This window comes from Dunckerocampus dactyliophorus, chromosome 7 (genome assembly GCF_027744805.1).
Source record: "Dunckerocampus dactyliophorus isolate RoL2022-P2 chromosome 7, RoL_Ddac_1.1, whole genome shotgun sequence".
In the NCBI taxonomy this organism is placed as follows: domain Eukaryota; kingdom Metazoa; phylum Chordata; class Actinopteri; order Syngnathiformes; family Syngnathidae; genus Dunckerocampus; species Dunckerocampus dactyliophorus.
In genome coordinates this window covers 18,948,119-18,962,660 of record NC_072825.1, presented here as the reverse complement: position 1 = coordinate 18,962,660, position 14,542 = coordinate 18,948,119, and the positions used below count along the sequence as shown (strand labels likewise).

The 14,542-nt window shown below is 41.0% G+C and overlaps 1 protein-coding gene across 1 annotated transcript in view; it reads left to right on the top strand.

Annotated features, from left to right (window-relative positions):
• Window positions 1-14,216, top strand: part of cdkal1 (CDK5 regulatory subunit associated protein 1-like 1) — a 301,229-nt gene extending 287,013 nt beyond the window's left edge. Inside the window, exon 15 of the mRNA XM_054782535.1 lies at window positions 1,095-14,216. Within this exon, the coding sequence (XP_054638510.1) occupies window positions 1,095-1,253 (159 nt within the window). The 3' untranslated portion in view covers window positions 1,254-14,216. The remainder of the gene's footprint in view (window positions 1-1,094) is intronic.
• Window positions 14,217-14,542: the final 326 nt, after the last annotated feature.

Genomic DNA, 14,542 nt, shown 5'->3' with positions numbered 1-14,542 from the left:
AAAGTGAATACATTTTTCCCATAATGAAATATCTGTCCCATAAGTAATAATCATTCCACACACCTATCCTTCTCACTATCTGTAATATGTCTCCCTTAAACCCTTCCCCTTGCAACCTGTGTTAACTAAGAACCTTTATGTTACAATTCTTTTGCAACAGACACTACCTTTGTACTTTGCTACAAGTTCTTTCTTGAATTCAATAAACAGTGTTTCTCTTCTTTCTGGCACTTGCAACTTTTTGTTTGGCCCCATTGCGGGTTATTTTGCAGGCGTACTATAAAAAGGCGAAGACTGTCTGAAAGCTTATTCATCTAACACTCAGAAATACGCAGTGTGATTGAACACCTCATCAGTGCAAGGCGCCAAGTGAGGAAGAAGGGAGTCGTCATTCTATGTGCGATCTATGAACAAATAAACCACCAACACAAACATAATAAAGAGATTAAAGTATTCCCTGGCTGCAATCTGCATTTAGAGTAGCAACTCTAAAAGAACCACTAGCCATTCTTCACAGAGACTGGGTCATCCACTTATTGATGCTTTGTTTGGGCACTTGATCTTGCAGAATGATACGCGGGCGAACAGACCAGTTTGTTAGGCACACTGTTTGGCTGTACAATAACCAAGACAGCTTATGAAAACCGATATATTTTTGGCAATAATATTCAGAGAAAGCAAGGGTGTATGCAAACCGTACCACTGTGTAACAAAATAACTTTTGAGTTATGCAAGACAGCTTTACGTCTTCCTTTGCTGTTTCACCCTCATCCAGTCATTATTTTGTTCATTTCATACATTACAGACACAAGCTGTGTTATTAAATGCAGAGCAAAATTTAGATATAGCATATTTGCATCTCTCAACTCCTGATTTTCGTAGAGGTTTGGTTTCTGCACCACACCAGCTTGTGTTCATCTTCTTGTACCGCACGTACGTACACTGCAGCTGGTCACCACGGCGACCTTCAAGTCAACTTTATTCCAACAAGTCATTTACTGGACCCTCCACTTCTTTGTGGAAAAATTAACATTCTTTTGTTGCCATAGGAGATGTTGAAAAGCTATTTTTCTCTTTGTGTGTTTCCTCTACAGGAGCAGATGGCAAATGGTGTCCAAGGTCCTTCTTCTATGTCTTCCTCTGTTTTGTTGATTGGGTCTTACAGCGTAGACCGGGAGCTATTGAAGAGGCTGGCGGTCGGACTGGCGCTGGCAGCAGCCTTACTGGCTTTTATTGTGGAGAGGCTGTATTAGTGGTGCAACTGTGTGCTCTGAGAGGAGCCGTAACCAAGGGGGAGGATGGAGACATAATAGGGGCCTTAACAACATTTTTGAATGGGCTGAAGCTCATTGAATTCTCCCACTTATGTTCTGCTTTTAAATGAATCCAAAGAGGAAGGACGACATACTTTGATTTTTACTTTTAATTTCAGGTCACAGCTCATCATTTGGCATGTTTTGACTCCAAAAAAATGATGCTGTCCTCTTTCAGTTAAGAGTGAATACAAATTTTTTATAGTTATATTTTGGTACATGCTGGTTCTATCTTAAAAGGCTGTTTCAACTCTTTTCATAAAACTGATTATTGCCTTTCTAATAGTCCTTTAATGATAAAACTGGGTAGTCTGCTTCTTCACAACAGCGCTCTATACAGAGATGATAAACACAGCTTGCTTGAGTGTGACAATTCTTTTATGGAACAATGGAGCAACATGTGTCACAGTCAAATTAAACTTAATTTGTCCCTTACATGTCAATGTATTTATTTGAACTGAACTACATCAGGAAAACATTTGAACAAACCAGCGTGTTGGCCATTGTTAAATTGTTAATCATTAAATGCAGCATTTTGTCACACTAAGCAAACACACACATTATATATATTCCATTTTAGAATATACAGTATATTATGTCATATATATATATATATATATATATATATATATATATAATAAATATACAGTATATATTGATATTTCTGGAAGGCATTTTATATTTTGCTGATGAGTTGTCTAAAGGTGGTGATATACAGTCCCTCACTACATCACGGTTCGAACATGGCGCCCTCACAAAAAAAAAGATCACTGTTATGTGGTTGAATACGGCCCGTTGTCAATAAAAAATATGCATATTGAAGAAAATTATACATTCCGTATTTTCACGACCATAAAGTGCACCGTATTAAAAGGCGCAGTCTCAGTTACAGGTGCTATTTTTGTATTTAACACATACACAAGGCGCACCGTATTATTGGCCGCAGGTATGCACACTAAAACATACTGTGTCACTCAGAAGTCAGTGAGGAAGCGACAATGCTTTATTTCTTTGGACAGATTAAGAGCAGAACTCTCGTTCAGTTTATCAAACCCACTTGAAATCAGGATGGTCGTCACTCAACACAACAGTCTCAGTCATGGTGCACAACTAAAAGCATCACACAGCAACGCAAAAACAGACAAGACACGACCGCTATTTTTGCAGAACAATAACTGACAACTATGTAGCTCAAACATGTAACTTTAAGAGCATTTGCACCAAAACACTACCGCAAAGCACGCTGGGGAACAGGAAGTGCTCCCAGCGACGCTACAATACGCTAGCATGAGTTCGGTTGCACTTTATTGAAGTATTTAACAATGTACTCACATTATTTTTTATCAATCCTCATCCAAAAATCCATCAAAGTCCTCACCTTCTGTATCCCAAATGAACAGCGGGGCAAGTTCTCTATCAAACACGCCAGGTTCCCTGTCGTCATTGTCAGTCAGTCTCGTTGCCATGCGGCGCCTCAGAAATGATGCTGGCTTTTGCGAAAGCTCGAACATTGCATGAGCACGTTAGCCCAAGCATTCATAATCCATTCACAAATTTTCGACCGGCGCTGCCTCCCAGTCTTAGTGAAGCTGTGTTTGCTAGCTGTCATCCATCGCTCCCACGCCGCTCGCAACTTCACTTTAAACGTCGTGTTTACACCGATGTCCAGCGGTTGGAGTTCCTTCATCAAGCTCCAAGTTCATTTGCTGCACTTGTTTTTTCACAGCAGCTGTGGTGACGCATGGGAAAAAAACATCTCTTTCCATACACGTCATTGAGCCATTTTCTCCTAGTCTTTCCAGCCCTTTTGATTGGACCGGCTGGAAACTTTTCTTTAGGCAGCATCTTCCTCTTAAAAATCACCACAGGCCATTACCATGGCAACCAAGCACAACAGTAAAAGCCGACTTCTCGTGCCCCGTTGTGTGTATCGCTACTGTGCTGGTCCCCTTCTCTACAGTGTGGTTCACCAGGATGTCGAAAGTGAGCGCCACGTCGTCCATGTTGGTGATGTAGTCGGGCTGGATGTGTTTGTCTGCAATTTTTTTTACTGCAGTAGGAGTGGAAGATGGCCAGCTTTCCTTGTAATCCGCTGAGTGTTGCTGCGCCACGGTAGTCCTTGCCCGGATGGATAGATGGCGCCGTTTCATAAAATATACCTATATAACTACTGGGGCGTGCCTTTAGCGTCCTCAGTCACGTCCACCTTTCCTCTATATAAGCAGCGTGTCGGCAGGAGACGCTCCCAGTCAGTCGAGCGGAGCGCTCATAAAAGTCACACAGCAACACTTACAGATTTTGGAACTCGGTACACACATAAGGCGCGCCGCATTATAAGGCGCCCCGGCCATTTTAGACAAAATTTAAGACTTTTAAGTGCGCCTTTATGGTCGTGAAAATACGGTATTCTTGGTTTAAATTAAGCATTATCAAGCATAAAAATGGCTAAATGAACTAACTAAACAAACGCAAGAAGACGTATTCGAATTTAACCTAAAATGTTCATTTACCCTTTTCATTCGTAATTTATATGCATTTAGAATTGTTTTATGCATGTAAGACTATAAATGTGAAACTATAAAATGTGTTTTGTGTAAACATCTTTGAAAGTCCACCGCTAATGATCATAGACAGGCGACAGAGCTGCCTGCCGTTTCCTGTCCATGTAGTAGAAAGCTAATAGGATGCTAACAAGGACGTTTTGTGATAATAGATTAACGCACCATATTGTATGCTACTCAAATAATGTACGCAAATGAAGGCTAAATTTTGCCATACATTTTTGACGTTTTGCTAACCGAGGTTCCATTGTACAGTCGTCCCTCATTTATAGCGGTTAGTTGTGCACATGTGCATGAAACTTGTGCAGGTGCAGAAACACTCCTGTTTTTGAAAAACGTAACGTGATTTTGTGCTTAACATTTTGTATGATTCACAACTAAATTCCTGTCAGAACATGCAGACCTCTGAGATTTATGGAGTCTAAACAAGGTCCCATAGAATTTCACTGAAGTCTCTCCTGAGTCTTGCCAGCAGAATGGATTTCTCTGTTTCTCACTTTCTCTTTCATACACACACACACACACATGCATACACAGCCAGCCTGCCTATGCTTCTGTCTAATCTCTTCCTGGTTTAAGGTGCAGCCATCCCAGCATGCACTGAAATCTCACACGCTTAATAATGTATGCCCCAATTTATATCGCATTGCACTGCCACATGTGTCTCTGTCAGTGTGCCTGCACTTTTGTGTGTGTGTGCGTGTGTGCGTGCTCGCACCTTTCCACTGTTTCTTAGCTTGTTTTGCAAGCTTCTTTTCCTGTCAAGCTTGTGTGCATCTATGCATGCTTGCACTTTCTGATGCGGTGCCTATAGGTTCCCCGATGCTTAATTTAGCACAAGGCCAGTGTGTAGATATGTGTGTGTGTGTGTACTTCAGGACTGACAGGATAGTTCACCTCTTGATTCCAAAAGCCTGACATGAGATACAAACGTGTGTTTGGTGCCTTTGTATTATCTCAGTAAATGATGCATGTCGTACGTACACAGCGCATGCATCTGGCCCGGCTTTTCCACATAAACATTGCATCCACACTTTTGGAGCATATAGGCAAATGATGCACATCAAGTCAAGTTGCACACAAACACAGGCGCTAAAGCCTTATATTAGTCGATCAAATGATGCGTGTCGTACACACAGACGCACACAATGTAGCCTTGTATGATGCGATCAAATGATGCGTGTCACCATGAAGCTTGTTACACCATCCAGCAGTGCCCTAAATTATCCTCCCACCATCCATACTGTGACACTTCTTTTGATGCTTTGTAAGCACATTTCCTCTGCATGTGTGTCAGTTACACTGCATTGTTCTCCAATGAAATATGAATGCTGCGACACCCTTTATGTTTGGTACATCATCACTTACTATGAAATATTGAGGTGGGAACCGTAGAGAGGAGATCGTTATTCACTTTGCATCATTCCCTTCAGTTGTTTCTAATAAAAGCGACACTTTCTGACTTCTTTTCTCAGTTGCAGCTGTTGTCAATTTGTCATCGGAGGTGAGACGTCCTTTTCATGTGAAACGAAGCAACATTAGACTCCAGACGAATGCATGCAAGTTGAATGCATGCATGCATACACGTTTGACTCGTTCATTTCTATGCTGCTAATCACAAGGAAATGTGGCAAGATAATTGTTTGTTTTTGTTACAGCTAAAGTGTGGAAAACTAATATACGAAGCTAACTGTTGTTGGTGTTGCTGTGGTGATTGTAAATGCGGTTGTCAATTATTTTCTGTCATGTCCTGGCCAGGGACAACATTTTTTTTCAAGTTGTTGCGCTGCCTCTAAAGTTTTTTTTTGTGAGAAAGCACATCTCACAAATCTTTCAAAACCGAAAAACCCCCCAGATCAGGGGTGTCATTGTCGTTTTCATTGAGGGCCACATCGCACAAAAACGTTGGATTGCAAATCATGATCCAAAGTTACTCGATTCATCCTTGGCTCAAACCGCAGCTAAAGCACATTTAATCCAAATCTTTTTATAACTTGATGAGTTTTATTATCCTTTTATCAAACGCATCCCTCATTTAAGCTGAATACAAAATTTGCTCCAAATCCCCTGATAATTTCGCATTTTCTACTTCTTGGTACCTAATTGGCACAACGCAGCTCGCCTTGCATTTCTATTAGCAAAAGCAGTTATGTGGAGGTACTGTTTCCTAGTAGTGGTCTGTTTGGGTTTCCAATTGCTGTGGGTCATCTCTGGGCACTGCAGTATCACAGTCCACTGTCTCCACTTTGCTGCAGCGCTCAGTTTTCTTGCTGCCCACTGTCTCCTCTTGGATAAAACTCATCTACTACACCAGGAGTGTCAAGCTTCACAGTTATGGCAGCCCTCAGCGGGCCACTTGGAACTGTCTATATATACAGTATATATATATATATATATATATATATATATATATATATATATATGAATGTAACCTCATTATATTACACAAAAAAGGTCTTGTTGCATAGCAGATAATGTTCAATTTTAGAAGAACTGACATCCAGTACAATTTACACATTAATCCCAGGCTTTCACGGGCTACATCTGGCCCCCTGGCCTTGAGTTTGACACCTGTGCTCTAGATTATGTTTGAATTTACCAGGATACTGTACATCACAGGTGGTCTCTGGTTACTTATGAATTCCTAGACTGTGATGGAAGTCTATTTTTGGTGTAAGTCAGATCTTCTACATAAATTACAGCAAAGTTCACTCACATTGTACACAAAACACATGAAAGACATATAAAATATAGTAATAAAACACTACATACAAGAATTCAATGAAACATTAATAAAACAGAACAATTCCTTACTTTTAACCCAGTGATTGCCTTGCACACTAAGGGATGTTAAAAGTAGTGAAGTGTCTAATGACAGGCTTAGTGAGAGGAGAAAGTCTCAACAACGATACCATTACACTGCGTATGCTGTTATCACTGTCCCTTTCATAGGAGCAGATCGTTTCACATGTTCAAATATACCATTTGTATCCTTCATTATGTTTGACTGGTCGTTGGATGTTTGGATGGTCATTTCAGCAGCTTGCAACCGCTGTTGATTTCTCCACTTAGCATCTTTCGATGTCTAATTTCACTTTCTTTTATGCGCTGCCACCAGATCAGTCTGCCTCACTGGCCTGGGAGTCATAGCAGAGATTAAACTTAAATAGTTAACTAAAAAGAACTTCTCAGCGTAGCGACGTGACTACGCGTTCGGCCCACAACCTAAAGTAGGCTTTGACTTTTGGCCCCCCTGTACGATAGGCCGACACCCCTGCTGCAGCTGGTAAAGTGAAGCCTTCAATATACAAGCACGCCAGGAAAATAACACCGCAGCAGGCAGTCGGATCTTTATAACAGCATCCACACCCAGCTGGATTTTTTTTTTTTGCGTCGGACCAGACTTGACCTTATTTTTCCTCATTTGCTGTTATTTGCTGGAAATATTATTTGAGAATGCAAATGTCAACAGGTGTAAGGGTTTTACTGTTCCTCATCATTCATGGTTCCATTGTAATGGACCACATAAAATCATTGTGATGAAGGAATGTTGGAATTGTTTCAGAACAAAGGTGTTTATTGTAACTTTTATTTTGGTAATTAATTCAATTTGACAAGAAATTTAAAAAGATGTAATCATCCTCAGAGAATAAAGTCGTAAATATTTCATGAATTTTTAATATCCCAATCATATGGCCATGAAAATAACAAAACCATTTATTTCAGTTGCAAAAATCACGTGCATATACAGTAGACACCCCTACAACGTAAATAATCCGTTCCGAGAACGTTTACGTTATAGGGTTTTTACGTTATACGAAGCGTAAAATACATGTAAATAGCCTAATCCGTTCCAAGATCTTCCCAAACTCACCCCTTTGGCCACGATGAGGAAGGGAGGTTGAAGGGAGAAGCCTGTCTCTCACACAAACTCACGTACGCGCTGTATAAGTCAGCCAATAAGATGAGAGCGTAGGCGGTGCCCCGATAATCAGCCAATGAGATGAGAGCGTAGGCGGTGCCAATGAGAGCGTGAAGCGTCACCAAGTGTACTCTGTTAGTCATGGAAAATATTTCCCTTCTCTCTGTCGCGCGAGCTATTCAAATCGAATTTCTGAACTTGCACCGACTTGACGCTCTACGTTATATGGAATTTCTTACGTAATACGAGGCAAAAACTTTACATAAATTCTTTACGTTCAGTGGAACTTACTTAAAAGGAGGTTTACGTTATGCGAGGTACTACTGTACTTCTTCACATTGTTCACTTATATGATGCTATCTTTTTCCTAGCAGTGCAATTGAACAACTTTTCAAGTTAATTGCATGCATCGTTTTTATGCACACACAAAAACTGCCATGCACGCAGCAAATAAGAAGGAACGTGATCTACATCTGCCAAGTTGCTCATTAACCTCCATCTCCGACTGTGACCTTTTCATTTGTGCTAACGCTCTAAATGAGTCAACAGCGCTTCCATTTGCCACTTTGATTATTCTATAGCTCCTGCTTGTTTGCTTGTCTGCATAGATTTATAATTGGAGCACATTTCATGACATTTACAACAAATTTGCATACCTCTGTGTGTGATCATTGTCATCAATGCCAAAATCCACAGTTCATGATGTAAAACTTCCAATTTTGGCACCGCTACATAGAGTACTGTATATGATGTACTGTATGTAATATTTTGATGTGTGGAAGCCGTTTTTGAAAGCCATCACTTGATTCCTGTGGCGTTGCAGTACAGTCATACTTCGCTACTTCACGGTTCGAATTTCATGGCTTCCCTTATCACAATTCTTAAAAAATATATTACGGTAATTATTGAATCATAGTCTTGTGGATGATTACTGCCTATTATTAGGAAAATATGCATTTTGGAAATTGTACATATTACGTACATGACAAATATAAGGCATTCAGAAGACGCATTCAAAGATGCTGTGAAGATGTAGTATTCTACACTGTTCGCTAGGTGTCAGTAATGTTACTTTAATGTTCGGTGAAGCATATAAGCACCAGATGTGATCGCCAAAACATCAGGCCTTTATTGCAGGTTTGAATTACCTCACAACAGGCACAATAATCCTCAATAAAAACATGGACTCCTGTAACCCGTGCCAAGTTAAAACTCAACTCTGAACCCCTGACATCACTTCCTGTCCACCTGCCACTCAGCTCCCAGATGAGCAGCTCATTTCGCAGAGACCGAGCAGTTATGTGTAGCGTTAAAGAGTTTTGTGATTTCCGACTTGACGTCTTCACCTGACACGAGCCCTGCTAAGGAGGACAGCTGAGTTTGCTGATGTTGTTTTGGCATGGTTCTACCGACAGTAGCCTGTTTTTTTGCAATATAGAAATTGTTGATTGACCACCTCCTAGTCATCCTTATGTCGTCTGGGTAGACGTTAAAGGAAAACTGCACTTTTTTTGGAATTTTGCACAATCCATATGTGAGACATGAACACACGTCTTTCTATTTTCTTTGCGTTCTTAATAGAGGAAAAACTACTAGCACAAGGCAGCTAACAATACATGTAATGGGATTCACCTAGTCCACCTATACAACCCTCCTCCAAAAACCTCCACTCACGTTTTGTTTTATATACATTCCAGTAACATGTAGTAGCAGGTACTTTCATGATAACATGTAATACTTACAGTATTTTGCCGAGCTTTCTTCCTGGGCACATTAATTTCACAGAGCCCATAGCAACGAACGCTCCTTCTGTCAACAGAAACAACATATAGAGAGCGTTAGCTACCCGTAATCATGGCAGACGTCGTGAGAGCCACCGCCGATGACTACTTCTTACTTTTCCTCCCCCCAGGCAGAGAACAACATTTCTGGGTGTTCAGCAGATCCAGCTGTAGTGAAACACGAAGCCATTCCGATAGCATTACATTAGCATGTAGCACTAGGGCTAAACGTTTCAATGACAAAACAAAAAAACATAACGAAACACTTACAATGTCCGCTGTCACTGGGATGCCGACTGATGGATGGCTGTATCTTTCAGCACAACAGTCGTGCTCCCCGTTGAGCTGGTCGATTCAATTAAAATTCACAGGTGATGCAGCAACTCCATTAGCTTAGCTTACTTGTCGGTAGGCAGTGGCGTGAGGTGTTAGGAGTGAGGCGCTGTGAGCGAGGTGCTGTGTCACTTCACCAGAAAGTAGTTCTTCAGTTTTAGCTCCCGCTTTAGCTTGGTTAATATGCAGATCACATTATGTAAATAGAACATTCTTGGCGTTTTGGGGGAGTTTTTTTTTAGAGGGCTTTATAGGCGGAAAAGGTGTGTCCCATTACATGCATTGTTAGCTGCCTAATGCTAGCTGTTTTCTCTTTTTAGAATGCCCAGAAAAGAGAAAGACGTGTGCTCATATTTCATATAAGGATTGCTACATTTTTTGACAGTACAATGCTATAGCTAGTCATGTAAGAACTTAAGTGACTTTGGTTATTATCAAGAAAACCATGGAAGTTACTAGATATTAGCTTTTAAATTAAACTCTTAAAAGCTATATTTATTATCATCATATTTGTCCAAACAAATGTACCTTTAGTTGTACCAGGTATTAAAATGGATCAATAAACTGAAGAAACAAGGGTCTAATATTTTTTCCATGACTGTACATACAAAATGGCACACAGTGAAACACAAAGCTCCATCGTTTGTGTTCAGTTAGCATTGGAATCTGTTCGCTCTGAAACCAAACCTTTTCACTACCCAAATTAAACATTCACCAAGTGAGCCTTTCACAAGACCAAAACAGCGGCATACACAACAAATACAAGTACACATACCCAATGTAATAATATTCCCAGGGTATTATGTATCCTTGTTCTTGAAATATCAAAATATGCTTGGGTCAAGGTAGTGGTTGCTAATTAGCATACAAATACACAAACGTACAGGTTCTGCCTGTGGGCTAAAAAGACCTCTTACCCTCAAGACACACATACAGTACATAATCAGGAAAAAAAAACATACAGTACATACACAGAAAGTGCACCATTAAAGTCTCCAGTTGATATAAAACATGCAGCGGGGGGGAAAATTTAATTTTAATTTTTTAATGGACTAGTTCTGAAAAAGAGCGGTTACTCTGAGCTAAATTGGACTGTAGCAGACAAATGAACAGAACAAAATGTAAGCCATGCTAAAAGATACTACATGTTTGAAAATGTATTAGCCTAGCACTAGTCTCTTTAATAGTAGAACATTTGAATCATGCTTTAACCACGTTATTATGGGGTTTTGTTCAAAGACAGCACATTTTTTTAAAGTTGATTTGAGTGCCGAGGTATTTTCTGGGATTTCTGAGCATACGTAAATAAATAAATGTCGCAAATTATACTTTGCAGTAAAAGTTATTTAGGCCACACATACACGCATACTAAAGACGTGTTGTGATGTTCGCAGTGCCCCTGTGTGCACTTCGCTGTCATCTAGTGATTATGAGGAAGTGTCGTTCCAAGGAGGACTAGAGACGTTTTTGTGAGTTGAAGATGCATATATGGTGTTGGAATTGCACTGCTGTTGTGTTGAGGTCAGAATATACTGTAGTTATTAACCCAATGACTGCCAGCCATGTTCAGAGCAGATACTGTATATACTGCCAGAGTTTTTGGGCTTTTTTGCTGATCTTTTAAGACCCACACAATATTGAGTTTTAGGACTACGTAACATTGAAACTATCTAAAGAAACTCTTCTTTGGGTCTTTAGATATTGGCGGTAGAATATAGGGTAGTTTCAGCAAAAACACCTGATTTTAACCAAAAAACAGAACAAGCTTTTTCTGCAGAGAAGCAAATTCATGCAGAGTGACGGTGGGGTCTGCTGGATGTGGGGATGAATCCCTGCTGCTGGCCGATCCAGACGGCAGCCACTCGTCAGAAGAATCAGGGTGGGGGTTCTAAGTCAACTGACTCTGAACTGCTTCTGGTGTCAGGCTCCGGTGTCACATGTCTCAACAACGCTAACCACTACCTTGTTGCTTCGGCTGCCATTGTCCACTGCATTTGTGTCTCCATCACCTGCATCACCCATGTCATCTCTATCTTTCGCGATCGCGTCACTACTAAAGGCAGATCCACCACCAGACAAGCAGTGTTGGCTGCCTGTATTTTTTTATTTGATTTGATTTGTGCATGTGTTTCGCCATTTTCCTCTCTCAACCCACAATCTGTCTTCTTCATAGACAATCTGTCGCTGCCGGTTGGAGGAAAAAGAGAACTGTTGCCCCCAACTGGGACAGAAATACAGTACATTGCCTACAAGTCAGAAATTCACACACAAGATGAAAAAGACTTTGATCTTGTAGCTCCCGTGGAAAAAAAAAAAGCAAAAGTCTTTTGTTAAAGAGCGACAGCCTTGGTGTGGGGACACTATTGTGGCTCCATCCGCCATCATAACAGAAAGGTGTGACTTGACAAGGTGCGCATGCGTTAATTATGCTAAAAAATGTTAAAATAAATGAAATTAAATAAATTAGTTATTGCCGTTAACATGGTATTTTTGACAGCACCAAGTATTATGTCATTACTGGGCCTGTTGTGAGATAATTCAAGCCTGCAATAAAAGCCTCTTGTTCCGGTGATCAAGTGTGGCACTTGTATGTTTCACCTACTGACACCTAGTGACCAGTGTGGAATATTGCATATAACCATTTGACGGAGTCTTCTTAATGTCTTATTTGTATTATACTTGATTTAGCCAATGTTATCCTTGGAAAATGCTTCATTTAGGCAAAAACTTAGAATGTGCTTAAATATGCATACTTTTAAACCTTTAGTCCGTATTCAACACTAAACCACATGATTTATTACTATATTTTTGAAAAACCGTGAGAGTGAAGTCGCAAAATTTGAACCGCAATGTGGTGAGATACCGCTTTATTCTATATTAATTGAAACCGTTATATCCCAAAGAGCGGGCCGCACGGTGGTCTAGTGGTCAGCATGTTGGCCAACACAGTAACAGTCTGGAGATCGTGATGACCTGGGTTCGATTCTCCCTTGTGTGGTTCTCCCCGTGCGTGCGTGGGTTTTCTCCGGGTACTCCGGTTTCCTCCCACATTCCAAAAACATGCATGTTAGGTTAATTGGTGACTCTAAATTGTCCATAGGTATGAATGTGAGTGTGAATGGTTGTTTGTCTATATGTGCCCTGCCATTGGCTGGTGACCATTCCAGGGTGTACCCCGCCTGTCGCCCGAAGTCAGCTGGGAGTCCAGCATGCCCCGCGACCCTAATGAGGAGGTATGAGGTTTAGAAAATGGATGGATGGATGGATGGATGGACATCCCAAAGATATATCTAGGCTAGGATGGGCCGAACAAGAGTGTAAGAGGGAAAAATTACACACTGATAGGTATTTAATTCTAGGAATACCAAAAGACAATACCCATAAACACTGGGGATGGAACAAAAAACAATCTTTCAAAAGCAGGACATAAAACAACTAGTGAAGCAAAAAGAGTGAGTACACCTCTTCTATGGAACTAAACAGGCCATACTAGGCAATCAACACACAATTATACACAAAATGGCTGAGCACACGGCACAAATAACAAGGCGCGCTTCTGGTTTGGTCACACACACCGTAATGGTTGAGAGAGCAAATCGGAGGGAAGAGGTGCTTGCTGTCTGCCTCCTTTATGCCAGCTCCACCTGACTGCCAATCCACCACACCTGGGATGCACCTTACAGGTGCGTCACCACTCTGCATAGGAGAGAGGAGAAAAAAAACAGCCACACACACACAAGCAGCCACACCCACTACGGGGCATAACAGAAACATTTACAGGGAGTTGAGTCTTTAAGCAAAAAAAACGATTTGATGCTACATTTAATATCTGTTATTAAAGAGCTTTCAAGAACAATGCAGTGCTGAGCTAAAGTATTGATTTTGTGAGTACAAACACTTTAAAACGCTCCAAGTCAAAGATGTGGAGGCCCATCAAACACACATACACAACAAAAGCACACACAAACGACGTACACACACAAAACAGCACTGGCAAACCACAGAGACGCTCAAGTACAGCCAATCTCTCCCTAGTGCACTGTAAATACTCAGTTTGCTTTGCAGCTACAACAGTGTGTGCATGTGTGTGTGTGTGTGTGTGTGGATAAATCCCAACAATCACTGAATGCAGGCATAGGGTCCATCAAACCAAAGACAGGCTTGAATTTGAACACTCATGAACGTGTGCGCATACACAGACGCACACACAGACATTAGGAATGGATATGCCTGCCAAGTAATTTTCCCCTCTGTTCCAGAAGGCACTGGAGTGCAGTGAAGAGCCTATATAGAAAAGAGAAGGCAGAGGGAGATGAGGAATGGGGGATGGTAGTGTGTGGGGGGCTGTGGAGGGGGGTGGGTGTTTTAGTAGGTGGGAGGTGGCGATAGAAAGCAACAAAGCATGTTTGGTCCCCAAAATTGCAAAAATTAATTGGTCACACTCATGTGGGCCAGCTTGCTTCTGGCAATTTCACTGATGCCCAATTGTTGGGAATGAGGGCAATAAATGTGCTTTTCAAGACTTTGAATGCAACGCTTCACTGGACACATTTTAAAGTTATAATCACGCTTGTATTTATACACTTCTTTCATTGCAGAAGCACACACTTCCAAGTCTATCACCAGTGGTTT